The 20496-nt window shown below is 46.4% G+C and overlaps 1 protein-coding gene across 1 annotated transcript in view; it reads left to right on the top strand.

The window, feature by feature from the left end:
- TANGO6 (transport and golgi organization 6 homolog) overlaps nt 1–20496 on the top strand; it is a 153015-nt gene that overhangs the window by 23550 nt on the left and 108969 nt on the right. Inside the window, exons 8-10 of the mRNA XM_079800333.1 lie at nt 9926–10038; nt 12355–12531; nt 13874–14000. Coding sequence (XP_079656459.1) covers nt 9926–10038; nt 12355–12531; nt 13874–14000 — 417 coding nt within the window. The remainder of the gene's footprint in view (nt 1–9925; nt 10039–12354; nt 12532–13873; nt 14001–20496) is intronic.

The following is a 20496-nucleotide window of genomic DNA, read 5'->3' as shown; positions in this document are numbered from 1 at the left end:
CCTGGTATGAGCGGGATAAATGGTCTTTCTTTGCCTACAGGGGTGAAGAGAGGTTTAGATTGCACAGAGATTGGTTCTGGGTAAGGTAGGATAAGATAATTCTACTTCTTTCTGATTTGGATATTTTCTTGGTTTTAAGAGAACTGGCCAGAATCTGATATTGGACTTGGGTTGGAGGAGGAGTGGGGTTAAGTAGGGGATGTTTCCTTTTAGTATTCCTTATAGTACTTGCCAGACTCCCTAAAGGTGGAAGAAATTTTAGGGTAGGAAAGGCTAGAAGATAACTAATTATTTTATTTTCCTCATTTCTCATTTCCATCATCTTTTCTTATTTCTGTCTTACTCTCACTCTTTCTGTATTTAGAAAAGATAATATTTGTACATGGTGTAAGTTTAAGAAGTACAAAAGGCTTTAAGTTACTCTCCCTCTCATCTGTGGCTGTTCCGTAAAGGCAGTCATTCTTTCTGGATGTTTCCATCTTTAATTGAACTGTGGCCTTGAATAACATGCAAAGGACTGAAAGAAGCGCCCTTCAAAGCTATGGGATATGCAAGTGTTAGATTTTCAAAATGCTGCAGTTCAGATTCTGGTATAGTGTCGTGACAAGCACCTACCCCTTGGAGTCAGACAGACCTTGATTAGAATCTGGCTCCAGGGTTGACTATCAATGTGACTTTAGGTGATGTATTTAACACAAGTTGTGGGGGTGAATAAGGTAAATTTTGGTAGCTTCATTGTATGCTTTAATACATAATAGGTGCTCAAAAAACTCAGTTCCTTCTTGATTCAGGGAAATTCTTATTTTAAAGGATAATTTTATACAATATGCTCTGAAAACATGAATAGTACAAAATGCTATATTAGGTAACTTGTCCTGTTCTTCTGCTTTTCACAAGTCTTATTGAAACTCAGTAAGTACATTCGAAGTTCTGGAACATTACTATCAAAAGGATCACTGTGATATTTTAGAAGACAGCATTTAGCTAGTTTAATACTTAACAGGGGTAAAATCAAGTTTCAGCCTGTACTGGATTTCAATGTTAGGATTAAGTCACCTTGATTCTGAATAGACTCATCATGTTTTTATTTCCACACTTGTACATCCCTGTGAAAGATAAGGCCATAAACTAAGAAGATAGTTCCATTTAAAGTGGCATCAGTGAGAATAAAATATTTAGAAATAAATTTAACATTTGCATAAGGTTGTATATTTTACAAAATGTTCCAACATGAATTATCTTCCTTGGTCTTTATGCTAAAAGCTTAGTGCCTACATTATAAATGAGGAAATGAGATCTAGGGAGCTTTAAGTGTCTTATCCATGTTCACTCACTTGATATGTGATTTTGGGCAATTACATAGGTGGCACACCCAGTTTCCTGGCTCCTGACTTCCCAGTGCCTTTTCAGTTACTCAGCATGTGCTTAACAATGTAATGGGAGTCTATGAAATGTGAGATGGATCTTCTGAGGACTGCTTTCTGTTTTGTTTTCTTTGAAACAGAAACATTTATAAAGGGCAAAGAGGGCCAAAGATACTGTGACAGAAGATGATTTGACTTTGGGTGATGGGCACACAATCCAATATGCAGATTATATATCATAGAAATATACACTTAAAACCCATATGATATTATTAACCAATGTCACCCCAATATATTTAACTTTTTAAAAAGGAAACACATGATTATTCTTAATACTTTTGACCATTTTGACTCTTGTGAGTTTTTCTTTCCTTTTTATTTAAATTTCTAGTCAATCCTGCCAGAGAAATTCAGTCCTCCAGACATTGAAGATAGTAGGTACTGAACAAGCCAATATGGTAAAGTCAACCCTTCTTTTGTCCAATCTGCTCTCCCTTTCATGGCTGAAGTTCTGTTCTGTTCAGTTAATTTGCATTGATTGAGTAGCTTCTAGCTATAAGTTGTTGTTTTTTAAATGAAAATACAGAGTGCGTTGCAACTTCCCCACAAAAGTAGAGCTTTTGAGAAAGTAAACCCCAGTCAAGTCTTTGTTCATTCATTCTTTGATCCAGTTCATTGGTCACCAAAAAAATTTACCAACTACCTACTAAGTGCTTAACACTCTGCAAAGTTTACAAATGCAGATATGATTAAGAGCCAGTCACTGCCTTCAAGGAGCTTCTAGGCAAGCAAAGAGTTACAGTAATGTGCAATCCTAATATATAAAAAGCCAGGGGCCATCATGACTAAAACAACTGGACGACGACTGAACAGCAGGCTGCGTAGGGTGACCAGGCCGGCAGGGGGATTAGTGAGGGATGACCAAACGACTGAACATCAGGCTGCATGGGGCAACCAGGCCAACAGGGGGGGGGGGGAATTTGGGGGTGATTAGGTCAGCAGGGGGGGCAGTTGGGAGCAACCAGGCTGGCAGTAGGCTCAGTTAGTGGCGATCAGGCCAGCAGGCAGAGGCAGTTAGGGGTGATCAGGCTGGTGGGGGGGGGGGCAATTAGGGGTGATCAGGCAGGCAGACAGGTGAGCAGTTAGGAGCCAGCAGTCCCGGATTGTGAGAGGGATGTCCCGGATTGGAGAGGGTGCAGGCTGGGCTGAGGGAGACCACACACACACCGCCCATGCACAAATTTTGTGCACCGGGCCTCTAGTCTATATATAATTAAGTACCCAGAAACACACCTCTGCTACTTGTTAGAGTAGCAGTCCTCTAAGCTTGAATGAAGGGTTGTAAGGCTTAACTGTGGGCACCTTCTCTCATGGCTGGCTCTGTGATGGAAAGCCAAGATTCATTCAGGAAGGAATGTGGAAATCCCCAGAAAGGAATGAGGAAATCCCCAGACTGCCAGTGGGATCACTGGTACCCATCTGTTTCCTCTTCTAATCTGTTCTGAGCCGATGTGATTTTTATAGAGCCATACTGTTCTCTTATTTTGCCCGACAGCCCTGTCCTACACATTTATGCTAGAAAAGCCACAGCTAGATATGGAAGTTCAACTGCAAAGCACCATTTCACTTACTCACAGATTGGCTTTTTTACACCAAAGGATTGAAAAGGTACCTTTAGAGTCTGTCTTTCCCTTCTCTGCTTCAGCTTTTCCAAGGTATTTTGTTTGGTGATCCCTGGCTGTATAGATACAGAAAACCTTTAAACTAAATAGGATTTCATCTTTAAAGTACTAAGTTCAGAACTGATAGAACAGAAAGTGTGTCTGGAAGGGATAGAAATTTTGGTCAAGTTAAAGATTCAGTGTTTCAAAAAAGGTTGGGTGGGGAAAGATGGTTCTTTTTTTTTCAACTGGTCTTACCTCTTAATGGCTGAGGTACCAGAAAGGTATAGAAGAAAATGAGCAAACTTGCAATCAAGTCAGAGAATGCTTGATGAGACCTGAAAGAGGCCTTAAAATTTGATGATCCAACCCCTTTATTTTCCACATAAGGAAACTGAGACTCAATTTGTGTTACGTCTTACAACTGGACAGTGGAAGTATTTACAAATAATCCTATGTGAAACATACCCAATAGTTACACTGCTGAAAAAAGGAAACTTTCAAATGATATGGAACGTTTTTACCACAGGTAGAAATAATATATGAAGTGTTGGAATTATGTTTCAGAACTTGAATTCCCATCCCACTTTGCCTCCAGGTGAGGAGAGGAACCCCAACTAGAAAGAGACAACACATAAGCACAGTACAAGGAAATTCCGTAATGCCTGGATGTTGAGGGCACAGAGATGGTGCATTGGAGTCCTCCCTCCCTCAGAGGGGAGGAAGCAGCTTGCCTGTTGTGCCTTGACTGCTTCTTCAGTTGGTGCTGTCACCAGCCTGGTGTGGAGGAGACTGGCCCAGCAGTTTCCTTTATATGTAGTATGACTTCACTGGAAGGCCTGTGTTTGTTTGTTTTTTCTTTTTCTTTTCTTTTTCTAGAGCATTTGTTCATTGTCAGTGTTGGCACCAGAGATCATAGTTCAGTCAGTCAGAGCTCCTTTATGGGTCACTAAACTCCAGGTACAAGTCAATAATCTGGGGAGTCCACTTAAGGGGGAAGCAACCAGAGTCTACTTTGGAAGTATAAGTAGAGGTTAATGTTGCATGTTAGGTACAGACCAAACTGTTAACCTGCATGTGAGTTTAGTATGAGGCAAGAGATTGGGAGGAAGGGGCTGTCATTGGAAAGGACTGGCTAGGGTATGGCCCTGGAGATCCACCAGAAGACTTGGTAGAAAGGGTTTATATAAGATGCTCAGTAGGAGGAAGAGGAAGTGGTACAGAAGCTGCTGTCCATGGTGCCGCTCAGGAACTCCAGTTCTCTTTTGCAGATTGCAGGGCTAGAGTTATTAACCCTTTGCACTCGCTTGCTTTTTTCTCGATTCCTTTATTCTACTCGGGATTTAATTTTTTAAATACCCCAGATTTTACAAAGCGCGGCAGTAGAATAAAAAACTGGAGTTTCTTTTCATACAAACTTATTTATTTGGATTTTTTTATATTTCAAATTATTGATACATTCAAAGAGTAATTTTAATCTCTATAATTTTTCATGGTGTGATATTTTTTGAAACATTCACCCACATGAAGACCTGGTTTACATTCACATGTTTCGCAAATATAAATCATCTCTCTTCTTCCTCCTTTGATTTTTCTGTTAGAACAAACAACACAATCTTTGTGTTTTTTGTTAGGATGAGGTGTGATTATATGGAGCTTTCCATCTAAACGTTGCTCTAAGTTAGTGGATAATAATCTACCCCTGGAAGTTAGTGTACCATCTCTGAATTCGCCAACAAGATCATGTACTAGTTTCCTAATAAATTTCACACGCGTTATCCGTTTTTCATTTTTTCTTTTTTGGCATTCTTTGTACAATATATAGGAATTTACAACACTGACCTCAAGCCCCCAGAAAAACAATTTACGCCACCATTTTAGAGTCTTCCTCATAAAACAGTATGTGCCTGTGTAGTGATCAGCTATATCAACACCCCCCATAAACTTTGTATAGTTGGTCACGACCTTGGGTTTGAGAACTATTTCCTTCCCACCACCACGCACTCTCCTTTCCACAGTCTCTGAAGTGTCCCATGTACTGAGCATTGTGACTATCCTCTTGTCTTTCCACGCAAGAAGCATTACATTTTCATCCCTGAAAGCCACTATCTCTCCTTTCATTAGCTTTGGATGTTTGATAACAGGTGGATTATCTTTCCTATTGGGCATTATTGTCCCTGTCAAGTGTGTTTTTTCCTTGAACAATTCCTTTGCAAGAGTGACACTAGTGTAATACCTGTCAGTGAAGAAATGATAACCTTGAGAACCAGGTACTGAGTTCTTCAATCTTTCATGAAGCTCTAAAACTATTCTGCTAGTAAAAGGGAGATCAGGTCTCACCAACGTTTCAGATGTTATTCCTCCATAATAAGGGACAAATGAATGTACGTAACCACATTTTGAATCTGAGAGGACATATAAACGAATACCCCATTTTGTTGGCTTTTTAGGATTATATGTGATGAAGTGTATCTTTCCCTTGAAACCAACAACAGCCTCATCAACAGCAATCTCTCTTCCAGGATAGAATCTCTCCCTAAATTTCATTTCAAGGTATGACAAGAAGCAGTTTACCTTCTCAGTTCTTGTTCTCAAATCTTTACTTGACTTTTGGTCGTTTTTCAAGTGTAACATCCAAAATATTTGCAAGAACCTTTCTCTTTTGAAAACAGATCGAAAAAATGGTATATGAGACTCAAAATCCATGGACCAATAACTCTGCAAGTTGGGGTGATTCAATACACCCATATTTAGTATTACACCAAGAAAAACCTTCATTTCCTCTATTGTCACATCTTTCTAATTATTCCAAGTGGATCGCTGGGATAGTTCTTTCTGGCTAATTTTATGCCTAGCATACTCATTTGTCTCATCCGTTATATTTTTTATCAACGTCTCAGTAAAAAACAACTGAAAAAAGTCTATTGGTGTGGCACATCCAGAAGGAACTTGAGGTCCAACATGTAACTGACCAGTGGAGAAAGGGATTCTGCTAGGCTCTTTGTCATTCACAGATGTAGATGTCCACTTTTCTTTTTCCTGTTTTCCCCTAGAAACGTAACTTTCACTGGGTCTTATACCCGATTTCTCAATGATATCACCTATGTCTCCATCACTCTCACTCGAATAAACAATTGTGCGTCTTCGTTTTGCCTTTATGAATTCAATGTCACTGTCACTGTCAGTACTTTCAGCCAGATCTTTGGGCAAAGCAAGGGACTTTTCCCTTTCTGTAGTTCCACTAGGACCAGCGATTTGTTCATCATCTCCACTCGCATCCTCGGAGAACTCACTTTCGTCACTATTACATTTTTCACTTTTTTCTTCGTTTTCGAAGTAAAATTCATCATCGCTGCTTTCTATGTCTTTGGAAAACTTATCCATCCTGAGGAGGGGAAATTCACTCAGAACGTGCGACTGCTAGGGGGCAAGCCAATCATCCAACTAAACCCCGTGTCATGACAACATCTGTGATATGCTAATAGAAACCTAAACAAACCTAGGAGAAGGGAAGATGATGCAAGCTCAAAAAGGCATGATGCAATGACTCATGCCTTGGACCCTCCTACTCAAGATTGCTGCCCATGCAAAAGATAAGCTTAGGTGGTGGCATCAGTTGAGACGGCATTTACATTTTACTTGTCCTTTCATGCTAATGAAAACAAGAAAAGATACTGGAAAAATAGACAAAAATCCCCCTTCCCCCCGCGGTGAAACTACATGTCGAGTGTGGCTCGACATACGAGCTGCTATCAATGCTAACCGTGTCGAGTCATACTCGACATCCGAGTGCAAAAGGTTAGTAGCCTGACAAGCTGGGATCTACTGATTATGGGGGGGGGGTAGGGGGGAGGGATAGCTGGGATAAAGTTGGTATGGGTTAGGAACTGAAACAATGAAAATATCATTATGAACAAGGGGAGTGAGTATGGGAGGTCATGGAGTACAATGCTTTGTTCTTTTTTAAACTGTGGTAAAATACACACAACATAAAATTTACCATTTTAGACACTTTAACTCAGTGGCATTAAGTCCATTCACAGTGTTGTACAACCATCACCACTCTCTGGTTTCAGAACTTTTTCATCACCCCTGACTGGATTACAGGCTCGATCCCCAGGTGGCGTGCAGGAGGCAGCCAATTGATGTTTCTCTCTCATCACTGATGTTTCTCTCTCTCTATCCCTCTCCCTTCCCCTCTCTCTAAAAATCAATAAAAACATATTTTAAGAAACTGCTTATATACCAAAAATTGAGGTAACACAACATAATCATCTCCTCTGATAGGTGCTGAAGTAGGAAATTTGACTTTTGCCTTCAAGGCTAGATGAAGAGGTAAGAGATAACTATATATTCAAAGATTGATTATAGGTTACAAGCTTTAAAATGCTATTGGGATTCAGAGGAGAAAAGTCACTAATAGTTGTTAGATGCTTAATGAATATTTGCATGAATGAATGAATGAATGAATGAATGAATGAATGAACAATTGAACAGTCAAATACATAGCTGGCCTATGGAAGAAGTAGAACTTGATCTGGGTCAATATAATAAGTACCACTGCCTGTCTTTCAACTACAAAATACAATCTAGTCATTAGGATGCAGAGCAATCTATTAGGTGGATAACAGAAACTGGATTTTGATGATTTTCTTTTTAGATGCCTAGTCCAAAACTTTTTGGGGAAAAAATATATTTTCATTAAGGAAATTTAAAGAAAGGTAGATTTGGGCACAATACAAGGAAGAATTTACTATTAACATTGGAAGGAAGGTGACAATCCTGTATGTGTCAAGCAGAAGCCATTAAAGTTCTTTGAGATATAGAGAAAATTATTGATCAGATTGAGCCAAAGGAGACTTGATTGCTAAATCTTTCCACTTTGAAAAAAAAATCCATTTCTCTATTTCTATCTGTGAATTTAATGAATTATTAGTTGATGAATTGCTGGGATTTATTCTTAATTTCCCTCTCTTTCCACATGCCCTTCCTCTCATCACTCTCTATCCCTTTAACCTGTTTTGTTTTTCTTCATCACACTTGTCACTGTCTGATATTATATTTGCTGTTTATTCACTGTCCCCCAACTAGAATGTAGAAGCAGACAATTTGTTCACTTCTGTATGCTTGGCACACAATTGGTGCTCAATAAGCATTTGCTGAAGCTTTAGATAACAATAAATAACATATATATAAATAGCTGTACAGTATTTCCTAAATATAAAAGTAGTACTTCTTTCTTGTTAATAAAATACAGAGAAATATAAGGAGAGGATTTAAAAATTGGAGGAATTTATCAACAACAACTTATACTCCTGGGAAATGTGCTTGATTTGGGTTCACCTAAAGTTTTAGGTGTTTGGGCCCAATCAGGCCAGTAAATAATAAAGATTTAACCCCATCTGTGTTTTTTTTGTTCTTTGTTTTGTAATGTACAAAAGATGCTGGTAAGGAAGGATGGCTCCATAGGGATTACCTCTGGGAACATAGAATCCAAAGCCGAACAATGGGCTCTTACGTTATCTGGGCAATCTGTTTTGTACCTCCTGTAATTGGTGATATATAATTAGGCCTGCATATTACTTCTGAACACTGCCATACAATGCACTTCATTTAGCTGGGCTTATGGAGATTAGATCATGCACAGGAAGCTGGCTCCTTGGTTATAGAGCTCCATAGAGGAGTTGGGAGGCTTAAGGAGGGTGAAAAATTAGGGTTGATTTAAAGGGACAGGATTCTCTGGAAAAGCACAGAGATTTTTCCACTTTGTGCCTCCATGACCTTTAGTTTCCCATAAGCAGCATTGATTCTTGCCTCAATACTTTCTGTAAATAAGGGCCTCTTTAAGCTTCCCTTTCCTCGCCCTTTAAAAAAGGCTGCTACTACTGACATTGTAAGATTGTTTTCATTTTCATGAGCTAACTCTAAAGAATCTAACAGTACCTAGAAGATAAAAACCCCAACATAGTTCCTGGAACACATACTAAAAGTATAATCATTGTCGGTTTCTTTTCCCCCCTCTCCTTTTATCCACCATTATCACTGTCCACACTATCAGGCTTTAATTAATTTATTGTAAAATAATGACATTTTGAAATCCCAGTATGTTTGACTGGAGTTTTCAATAACATTTTGCACTTCTTAAGATACTTTAAGTTACCCACCTTGAGTTATTGTTATTATATTTGGTTTACTTGTTTTATTCTTGTTAGATCACAAGCAGTCTGAGAGATGACTCTTATTCATTTTTATATTCACTACCTAGGACAGTACTTTGATCCCAGTGGATATTCAAAAAATATATATCATAATTATTGTTAATAAAAATCAGCATCCTCACACACTTCACCCTATAAGGCCAGTGCAGATCTAGATACACAGCATAACTTCTTTGAACATTTATTGATTTGGAGAGAATAGGACATACCATTTTGCCAGTAACATTTTAGGAGTGACAAATCTAGAGCAAGCTATGTTTTTGTGTGGGGTTTTTTCAAACTAGGTTTAACTTTTTTATGTGGCATTGATTGCTTGTTAGTTTCTAAGAGCAGGGCCTTCAGCAGTAAGAGAATTATTGTACAGATGAATAATAGGCAGATTAGGAGACTCAGAGGTAGTCAAAAGTAGGAAAGTAAGGGGTCAGAAAATGGGTCAATTTACCCATTTTGCCCTGCAGTTTTTCAGGCTGCACACACAAAAGAGCTGCAGCCCAGTCTCCCTCCATGTGTTTCAGCCTGTCTGTCAATCTCAAATGGTTTCATTGGCCTTAGAGCTAAAATTGTTTGTCTTAGCACTAGTGTGTCGCTTACGGTAAGACTCTGAGCCCTGCTAATAAGTGTACGCTGTTTGATTCCCATTCCTCTGGCTTTGCAGTTACTCTCTCCATTTCCTTTTCCCTAGGTGTACGTGGTGGGGAATGAGCCTTTAACAGTTTTGGTGGATTCCCTGCTTCCCGTCCTGGGAGTGCTCTTTTCTCTCTACTGCTTTACCAAGCAGAGCGTGTCTCACATAAGGTAAACAACCAGAGAAACTTACTTGTTTATAAATAGTGAAGTCTTCTCTTGCATGTTGCTCTTGTTCTTATTTTGAATTTAACATGTCTCCTTATAATTAACTAGAGGTTCGGTGCACGACATTCGTGCACTCGAGGAGAGGTGGGGGGGGGTCCTTCAGCCTGGCCTGTGCCCTTTAGCAGTCCGGGAGCCCTTGAGGGATGTCAGTCGGACATCCTTAGCGCTGCCACCGAGGCGGGAGAGGCTCCCGCCACCGCAGCTTGTGACTGAGTGGCGCTCCCCCTGTGGGAGTGCACTGACCACCAGGGGGCAGCTCCTGCATTGAGCATCTGCTCCCTGGTGGTCAGTGTGCATCATAGTGACCAGTCGTTCCACCATTCAGTTGATTTGCATATTACCCTTTTATTATATAGGATTTTTTCTTTTCAGTCAGGAAAACATTTGAGGATCTTCTTCTTCTGCTCATATAGAAAAGAGAGAGCTTTGCAAATTGCAGGGGATTGGGTGTAGTTTTTAGAATGACTTGCCTCAGCCTCAGTCCTAGACATCAGAGATGAATGTTTACATGTATGAACGTGCCCCTGTTTAATCAGTGAAAAATACTGGAATTACATGTCTAGGAAGGAGGAAATAGAGGATGGTTCATAACTACCTCGTGGGGAGCTAGGAATCAAGCTCGGGAAATCTGGATCTGAATATGGCACTCTGTAATTTAGACTTGGATTTGGTGTTAGTGCTGCACAGTATAGTTTAGAATGAAGGGGTTTCTTAGTCGTCCAGAAAATAACCTTTTGTATTGGGATTTAAGTAGGACTCCTTTGGTATCAGCTCTATTTTCACAGCTACTTTCATGGTTTCTTTCTCCTTCTTATAAGAGTTTATATCCTTTCTAAAGTCATACAGAATTCTGATTTTTGGTGTTTGGAAATACCCTTTATGTAATCTGATGTACAATAATGGAACCTTCTTTATTGAGTTATTATAAAGACTGCGTCAAACTGTTTAGCAAATCTACCATCATCTCCAAGGGGTGAAGGAAAGTATAGTCGACCCTTGCACAACATAGGTTTGAACTATGTGGGTCCAGTTATAGATGATTTTTTTCAGTAAATACCTGTACTGTTTTTAGTCTGTGCTTGGGATCTGTGGAGGTGGAGGACTGACTGTATATTAATCTATGCCATTTTATTTATTTATTTATTTATTTATTTATTTATTTATTTATTTTTGATCCTCACCCGAGGATATTTTTCCATTGATTTTTAGAGAGAGTGGAAGAGAGAGGGAAAGACAGAGAGAAATATCCATGTGAGAGAAACACTTCAATTGGTTGCCTCCTGCACACGCCCCGACCAGGGCCCGGGCTGGGGAGGAGTATGCAACTGAGGTATGTGCCCTTGACTAGAATCGAACCGGGACCCTTTGGTCCGCAGGCTGATGTTCTATCCACCGAGCCAAACTGGCTAGGGCAATCTATGCCATTTTATATAGGGGACTTGAGCATCTTCCGATTTTGGTATTTGCAGGGGATCCTGGAACCGATCCCCTAAGGATATGGAGGGACAACTTAAGTTTTCGGGGAGTCAGAGTTTATACATATATTTTTACTGTGTGTGGGGGTCAGTATCCCTAACCCCCACACGTTGTTCAAGGGTCATCTGCACTGTCTTGCATATTAGTAAAAGCTTACGTATTGCCTTCGACTCTAACTTTTGGTTAGAGCATCATTGTAGCCCAAAGCCATATGGGAAGTGACAATAGGAAGTGCATTGTGAGATGGAGATTATACATGTGAATTTGGCTTTAATGGACCATCCATATAATAACTCTTGTTTTAGTTTTGAAACCCAAGTCCTCATAACACTGTCATGTCCACATCAGAGACTAAGAAGGAAGAGACAAATGTTTATTCCATTCCTCTCCTAGTTGAAAAGGGGATGAGGAGTCAGGAAGGATTTGTTGTATGCTGTTTCTTCGTCACCAGCTATTGGTCCCATTGGTAGTGATGGGTTCATCAGTGTAAACTTTCTTTCACAGCGCCTAATCCAAAGGCAGTGGGTACACTTTGTATGACAAAAAAAACATTCACGTGGGACTCATATGTCATATCACATTTATTTCTAGAGCCAAAGATCAGTCAGTCACTCATTGAATTTCAGGATATTTGTAAGAATCATACTTTTCATTCTTGCACTTCAGTGGAACTAGGTGACTATGCCAGCATTTAGAATGCAGTGGGACCTGACAGTCTTTCTTTCTCTCTTGTTAGATGCATAGAGTAAGATGACAAGCTCATTTATTACTTTTTTCTGCCAGGTCACTTTGCCAAGAGATCTTATTATGGATTCTGGGGAAACTGGAGAGGAACAAAGCAGTTGCCAGCCTGAAAGGATTTGCAGGATTGGACAGATCTGTGCCTTCTCTCCATTCTCTATGTCAATTTAGAGCTGCCACTCAAGGTGGCATTATGATTACCATCAAAGAGGCCATTTGGTGAGTCCAACCACATTTTGCTGTCTCTTTTCAGATTTAATTGTACCCGAGGCCAATCTGTGATTTGTCCACTAAGGGGCGCTGATAGAAAGGAAACAAAAAAGCAGCTGACATCCTGTTTATTATAATGTCTAAATGAAATGTGAGCCTGCAGTAATCCTCCAGGCTTTTCCCCCATGCTAGCTAATAGTAGGTGCAATCTACTGGAGCCTCACAGCTCTGCATCACGACAAGCCCCTTACTTCACAAAGTCTTTGCCAGTGAATCAGAATAAAGGGCAGACACATGTTCACCCTCAACACCATAAACCAATGCGCTTTCTCACTCTCAAAATGGTATATGTGTGTTCTGAGTCAGACGTTTTCCTATGGGAAATTGCTTGATAGCTACTTTTTATAGAAATTTTATAATGGTGGTTTGTTTCTCCCAGGGATTGGTTAGAAGGTGCTTAATAAATGTCACTGGAATGGATAATTTATTTCTCCAACATCTCACAACTGTAGTTTAAATTATTTCCATTTTCTGGGTGATATGTATATATGTTATTACCTCAGACTGTAAATTATTCTTATCAGATTTCACAGAGTATTTACCTGGTGGCAGCTACTGTACTTAGATTTCATATCACATTCAAAATGAGGCCATTTGTTAAAGTGTTTAATTTTTTTATTCATGGTTGACTTTAAGTTTTAGAACACTTTTATTATGATGAACTTGAGGAAAATAAACATATTGATTGCAAACAATTATCAGTACAAACTCAAGCTAATATTTTACTGAGAGTTGTTTTGTTGAGCATTAGTAGGTTCTGTGGTTATGCCCTTGAACTGAAAGAGTTTAAAATTTTGGGGCATGTTTATTTAAAAAATGCTTTGAAACAGGGACTAATTTAGTGACTATATAGAGAATTTTATAGTATTTAACTTATCAGTAGTTAAAAATTATTGCTATCTTAACAAGTCTTTAGTGCACATATGTCAAAATCAACAGTTCTTATTGAAATTAAAGTTTCTCTTTATTGTAGGAAAGATAGTGAATAGGCAGCACTTGAATGAATCTCCATCCCGACCAGATCCTTAACCTGGGGTCTCTACGTGGACTTTTAAGGGGCTATAATCTCCTTGAAATTATACACAAGAAATGTTTTTATATGCAAACATGGATCCCCCCCCCCCCCCCCCCCGGAGTAAAGGGAAAATAATTTAAACCAAAATTTGCGGTCTTTTTAATGATTTGTTGTATGGAAAAATAACATGTTACTTTAAAATATTATTAATGGGGTTTTAAAAAATATATCTCTGGGTGATCAGTCTTCCCAAGATAAATGTGATCCACATTGCAGTGATGAAGATGAAGCCCTGTACCAGAAGGTATCCTCAGAGCAGTGCCAGCTGGAGCATCTCGGGGACTTGCTGTCCCACTGCCAGGAATGTGGGTTGGCTGGTGACTTCTTCATCTTCTGCTTGAAGGTAAGAGCTACAGTACATGTACAGTTCATGGTCAGCTTTATTCCAGGGTAGTATCAGGAGCCCCATTGAATTTTCAAGGTAGTCATGAACTTAGGTTCTAAAATTAGGGCCTCTTAGGATAAATAATCAGAGGGTATAAGAGTAAGTTATTTTTTAAGAGGTTTGGTAAAAAGAAGAAGCCTACCCTCAGCAGTACACGTGTAACTGAACGACTTTACAAGCTAATCTGCCCTGAATTTTAGAGATGACCAAAGCAGAACTGTTGATCTATGAAAGGGTTAATCTTTGCTCTGTGTTCATAGTAAGAACTCTTTTGAAGTTAATAGCAGGTTTTACAGCTATAGAATAATCCCTTTCCTTTCTGACTATTGTTTTGTCAGGTATTTGGAAAGGAGATTTAGCAGTGCTGCCTCTCTCATTTCATTTTGTAGCCGCTTGAAAACCTTCTCCGGGTTTGCTTCTTGGTGCTGGTGGTTGTCCTAATCTCCAACAGTAACCCGTACCCCATACCGTTACCCCTTATTTGCACTATTTGAGACCATAAGCCTCTGATTCCTTGTCTTCCAGCTCTGCCTTCTCCATTATTTTCCCTAAAGAAAGTGTCTACTCCAAGAGAATGTTTGTGGAGTTTAAGGATCGTGTGGGTGTGGGAGAATGCAAGGAGTGAATTAGGGCTAACAATTCTAGAATTTGAAGTTGGGGATACTTTTTTAATGCTTTCTCCTCTCCCATGTTCACATGTACCCCCTCCGCCCAGCCCACTCATTGTAAATAACATTACAAGAATATATGTCCTCTTAATTTGACACTTTAAAAATTTTTATTTAAAAACAAAAACAAAAAATGAAAGGGGTTTTTGTTTTTTGTTTTTTCCCCTCTAAACCTAGGTTTTCCCACCTTGGTATTATTGACACTTTGGGTAGGATAATTTTTTGCTGGCTGCAGGAAAAGGGGAGATGGGAGGCCTTTTGGTGAGGATTGGGGGGCTTCCTATGCATTGTAGGATGTTTAGCAGCATCTCTGACCTCTTCCCACTAGGTGCTTGTACCACCCTCCAATTATGACCAAAGTTGTCCCCAGACATTGCTAAATGTCCCCCTTGGGAGCAAAATTGCTTAGGCACAGTTGAGAAGCACTGCTCTAAACTGTCAGTTACTCCGTTAAAGCATTAATTGTTAACACGTTGCGGACCAGTAGTTTTATTGCTAGCTTTACCCAGTGGGCAGATAAGTTTCTATTGAACGAGTACAAAAAACGTTTTACATAAATGTTAAAGGCACGCTTTAAAATTAAATACCCGTTGCATTTTAAAGTTATTTATTACATGTTCTTCCAAGCTGATATCTTTTTAAAGTATGATACTTTGTAAAACACTGTGTAATGTGAAGCGAGAATTCTCGTGATCCGTTTAAGTAAGTTAAGGTTTTACCTTCCCAAGGAAATTTTCAATATGAAGAGTAGGGGAAAAGCCTACAAAACCCACAGTAATGCCACACACCCCTGGGTCCGGGTGAGGCCACGCACCCCTGGGTCCGGGTGAGGCCACGCGACCCTGGGTCTGGGAGAGGCCACGCGCCCCTGGGTCCGGGTGAGGCCACGCGGCCATGGGTCCGGGGGAAGCTAGATCCCGGGTCCGGGTGAGGCCATGTGCCCCTGGATCCGGGTGAGGCTGGGTCCTGGGCCCGGGAGAGGCCACGCACCCCTGGGTCCGGGTAAGGCCACGCGCCCCTGGGTCCGGGTGGCCTCACCCGGGCCTGGGACCCAGCCTCACCCGGATTCATGCGCCCCTGGGTCCGGGTGAAGCTGAATCCTGGGTCTGGGCGAGGCCGTGTGCCCCTGGATCCGGGTGAGGCTGGGTCCCGGGTCCGGGTGAGGCCGTGGGCCCCTGGATCCGAGTGAGGCCACGCGACCCTGAGTCTGGGAGAGGCTACGCGCCCCTGGGTCCGGGTGAGGCCACGTGCCCCTGGGTCCGGGTGAAGCCGTGCCCCTGGGTCCGGCCGAGACCAAACCAGAGGGAATCGGACCTGCATTACCATCATTTGTCCACCATCCAGAGCTGAGGTGTCAGTGCCGACATGTACACATAAGGAACTGGTGGACATTGATATTGGGTCTCAAAAGAACTGTTGGTCCAGAAAGAAACTCACTACAGACTGATTCATTTGCCTGTCAGCATAACTATTATTGCTCGTCTCACATTCAGTTCTTTTTTTTTTTTTTAAATTTCTTTATTGATTAAGGTGTCACATATTTGTCCTCATCCCCCCATTCCCATCCCACACCCCTCCCCTTGGATGCCCCAACCCTCTGTTGAACTTAAGCATTGGTTAGGCTCATATGCATGCACACAAGACCTTTGGTTGATCTCTCCCCCCTCCCCACACCCTCCCCTATCCTCCCTCTGAGGCCCGATAGTCCGATCGATGCCTCCTTGTTTCTGGTTCTGTTCTTGTTCATCAGTCTATGTTGTTCATCATTTCCCCTAGATGAGCGAAATCATGTGTCACTATAGATATACTTATAAGAATTGAATGTGCGACGAGCAATAATAGTTATGCTGACAGGCAAATGAATCAGTCTGTAGTGAGTTTCTTTCTGGACCAACAGTTCTTTTGAGACCCAATATCAATGTCAACCGGTTCCCTATGAGTACATGTCGGCACTGACCCCTCAGCTCTGGATGGTGGACAAATGGTGGTAATGCAGGTCCGACTCCCTCTGGTTTGGTCTCGGCTGGACCCAGGGGCACTGCTTCACCCGGATCCAGGGGCCCGCAGCCTCGCCCGGACCCGGGGCCCAGGCTCACCCGGCTCCAGGGGCCCGCGGCCTCGCCCGGACCCGGGGCCCAGGGCTCACCCGGCTCCAGGGGCCCGCGGCCTCGCCCGGACCCGGGGCCCAGGGCTCACCCGGCTCCAGGGGCCCGCGGCCTCGCCCGGACCCGGGGCCCAGGGCTCACCCGGCTCCAGGGGCCCGCGGCCTCGCCCGGACCCGGGGCCCAGGGCTCACCCGGCTCCAGGGGCCCGCGGCCTCGCCCGGACCCGGGGCCCAGGGCTCACCCGGCTCCAGGGGCCCGCGGCCTCGCCCGGACCCGGGGCCCAGGGCTCACCCGGCTCCAGGGGCCCGCGGCCTCGCCCGGACCCGGGGCCCAGGGCTCACCCGGCTCCAGGGGCCCGCGGCCTCGCCCGGACCCGGGGCCCAGGGCTCACCCGGCTCCAGGGGCCCGCGGCCTCGCCCGGACCCGGGGCCCAGGGCTCACCCGGCTCCAGGGGCCCGCGGCCTCGCCCGGACCCGGGGCCCAGGGCTCACCCGGCTCCAGGGGCCCGCGGCCTCGCCCGGACCCGGGGCCCAGGGCTCACCCGGCTCCAGGGGCCCGCGGCCTCGCCCGGACCCGGGGCCCAGGGCTCACCCGGCTCCAGGGGCCCGCGGCCTCGCCCGGACCCGGGGCCCAGGGCTCACCCGGCTCCAGGGGCCCGCGGCCTCGCCCGGACCCGGGGCCCAGGGCTCACCCGGCTCCAGGGGCCCGCGGCCTCGCCCGGACCCGGGGCCCAGGGCTCACCCGGCTCCAGGGGCCCGCGGCCTCGCCCGGACCCGGGGCCCAGGGCTCACCCGGCTCCAGGGGCCCGCGGCCTCGCCCGGACCCGGGGCCCAGGGCTCACCCGGCTCCAGGGGCCCGCGGCCTCGCCCGGACCCGGGGCCCAGGGCTCACCCGGCTCCAGGGGCCCGCGGCCTCGCCCGGACCCGGGGCCCAGGGCTCACCCGGCTCCAGGGGCCCGCGGCCTCGCCCGGACCCGGGGCCCAGGGCTCACCCGGCTCCAGGGGCCCGCGGCCTCGCCCGGACCCGGGGCCCAGGGCTCACCCGGCTCCAGGGGCCCGCGGCCTCGCCCGGACCCGGGGCCCAGGGCTCACCCGGCTCCAGGGGCCCGCGGCCTCGCCCGGACCCGGGGCCCAGGGCTCACCCGGCTCCAGGGGCCCGCGGCCTCGCCCGGACCCGGGGCCCAGGGCTCACCCGGCTCCAGGGGCCCGCGGCCTCGCCCGGACCCGGGGCCCAGGGCTCACCCGGCTCCAGGGGCCCGCGGCCTCGCCCGGACCCGGGGCCCAGGGCTCACCCGGCTCCAGGGGCCCGCGGCCTCGCCCGGACCCGGGGCCCAGGGCTCACCCGGCTCCAGGGGCCCGCGGCCTCGCCCGGTCCCGGGGCCCAGGGCTCACCCGGCTCCAGGGTCCCGCGGCCTCGCCCGGACCCGGGGCCCAGGGCTCACCCGGCTCCAGGGGCCCGCGGCCTCGCCCGGACCCGGGGCCCAGGGCTCACCCGGATCCAGGGGCGCACGGGCTCACCCGGCTCCAGGGGCCCGCGGCCTCGCCCGGACCCGGGGCCCAGGGCTCACCCGGATCCAGGGGCGCACGGCCTCGCCCAGACCCAGGATTCAGCCTCACCCGGACCCAGGGGCGCACGGCCTCGCCCAGACCCAGGATTCAGCCTCACCCGTACCCAGGGGCGCATGGCCTCGCCCGGACCCAGGGGCACGTGGCCTCACCCGGACCCGGGGCCCAGCCTCACCCTGACCCAGTATCCAGCCTCACCCAGACCCAGGGGCACGCGGTTTCACCCGGATTCAGGACCCAGCGGGGTTTCGTCTTCTTGATCCCATTTCCTGTTGGTCAATTCCATCTCAGTAATTCCTTCGGCCATTTTCTCAGAGCTCCAGGGCAGCCGCCACAGAACTCGTTGGGCGGCGGGCTCGGCGAAGCTCCGGTGTGCCCGGTGCGCGGCAGCGGGCTGGTCCGGGGTGGCTGCGTCGGCCCTTGGGTCTGCAGCGGTGGCCAGTCACCGAGCGTGCGCACCTGGCCGCTTCCGGGGCGTTGAGATTCTTGAAGGACTCGGAGGTCAGCAAGCGCGGAGTCTCCCACCCCATGACTCCTAGGGGCTCGTCTGTCCGTGCTCGGCAGCGAGTGGGGCCTTCCCCTCAGCCGGAGACCGCTGGGGGAACTGCGCCGAGCACGTTCCAGGCCGCCACTGTGTCGTCTGAGCCGTAGTTCTTAAAGTGTGATCTTTGGGTCGCCGGCATCAGCATCATCCCGAGTACCCCTCTCTTTTATTCTAGTTGTAGAGCGTCTGCTCAGTCAGCCCTCCGGTGGTTCTGGATGGTGTCTGCTCCGCTCTCCTGTCGTAGACTCAAAATTGTTGTGGTGGGCAGCAATCAGGCTTCCGCCCTATGCCTCCGTCTTGGTTTTCCTTTGTATAGTTAAGTCTTGATTGTTGTTGGTGTCGCTGGGAGGAATTGTCCTCCAGGCCAATTGGCCGTGCAGATCCTCTGTGTCTATAAAGGAAGAGTTGCTGTGTAGGAGACAGATTTATGGGCCGGGTCTTGGTGCAGCAAGGCTTTGGCGCTCATTGATTCTGCCTCTGGAATGTGTCCTTTATGCGAGTGGTTGAAGTCTGGTGTCATCTCACACTGACCACTAGATGCCCTCGTTTCTGGGTCTCCAATGGTGTGTAGGTCAGCTACTACCTGAGACCACTCAGCAGGACTTACGGCAGAAACTGCAGTTTCCTCCTCCTGTCTGAGCGTCCCTAGAGCAGTCCGACTAGAACCGCAGTTTATCTGGTCAAGCTGCCATAGGGCAGGCCACCCACATGCAAAAGCCGTTGCTTGGAGCCCAGGTGTGCCTGCCAGACGTGCGGGGCGGGTCTGCAAAACGAGCGGGGCGGGTCCCAGGGCGGGGCGGGTCTCAGGGCGGGGCGGGGCCTCAGGGCGCCACCAGGCCATGGCGAGGCGAACCGCTCTGGCTGTAAGTCTGCTTTTTCTGTTTTCCACGTTTCCAAGCCCCCTCATTCCGCACTCCAGCGCAGCAAACACTGATTGCTGGGCGCACCTCCACAAGGAAGTGACTCCCACTCTCCGACAGGAAGGCCGAGAGTCGCGCCTCTCCCCGCAGGCGTCTGGGGAGCTAATCTCCCCTAGGGTTGGAACAAAAGCCACAAGTCCCTTCCCCCGACCCACGCGCCTCCGCACCTCAGTTTCTCCAGAGTTCGCTCTTTCCTCTTCTCTCTTAGCTGTAAATCCATCATTCAGCCAGCTCTCCTGTGGTTCTGGGTGGCAGACGCTCTGTGCGCGGCGAAGTTCCTTTGTTTAACTTTGAAATTGTTGTGCGCGAAGTTCCTTTGTTTGATTCTGCTGCCTTCTTGGTCCTCCTCTCTCAAAATGGCTAGAGGACTTGAGTGTAAGACAGGAAGTCTTAAGAATCCTCTAAGTCGGTGTTGGCGGTCTCCGGGGCCCCGAGGATCTCAGTGGGGAGCTGGGCCAGGTCGGTGACGCGGGTGAGCCCGTCTCGCAGAAAGATGGTCTCTTCCTTCACCGAGAGCCGCTGCGCCAAGTCCGCGGTCGCCACCACAGCAGCTGCCGTGGCGCCCACGAGCTCATGGCCCCGGCTGCGGTGCTGGCTGAGAGGAGCCGCCGCCCGGTCTGGGGAGACGCGAGCAGGAGTCGCCGCACTCACC

This window comes from Cnephaeus nilssonii (genome assembly GCF_951640355.1).
Source record: "Cnephaeus nilssonii genome assembly, chromosome: 20".
In the NCBI taxonomy this organism is placed as follows: domain Eukaryota; kingdom Metazoa; phylum Chordata; class Mammalia; order Chiroptera; family Vespertilionidae; genus Cnephaeus; species Cnephaeus nilssonii.
Note: the sequence above shows the minus strand (reverse complement) of the source record. Positions and strands in the feature narration are given on the sequence as shown.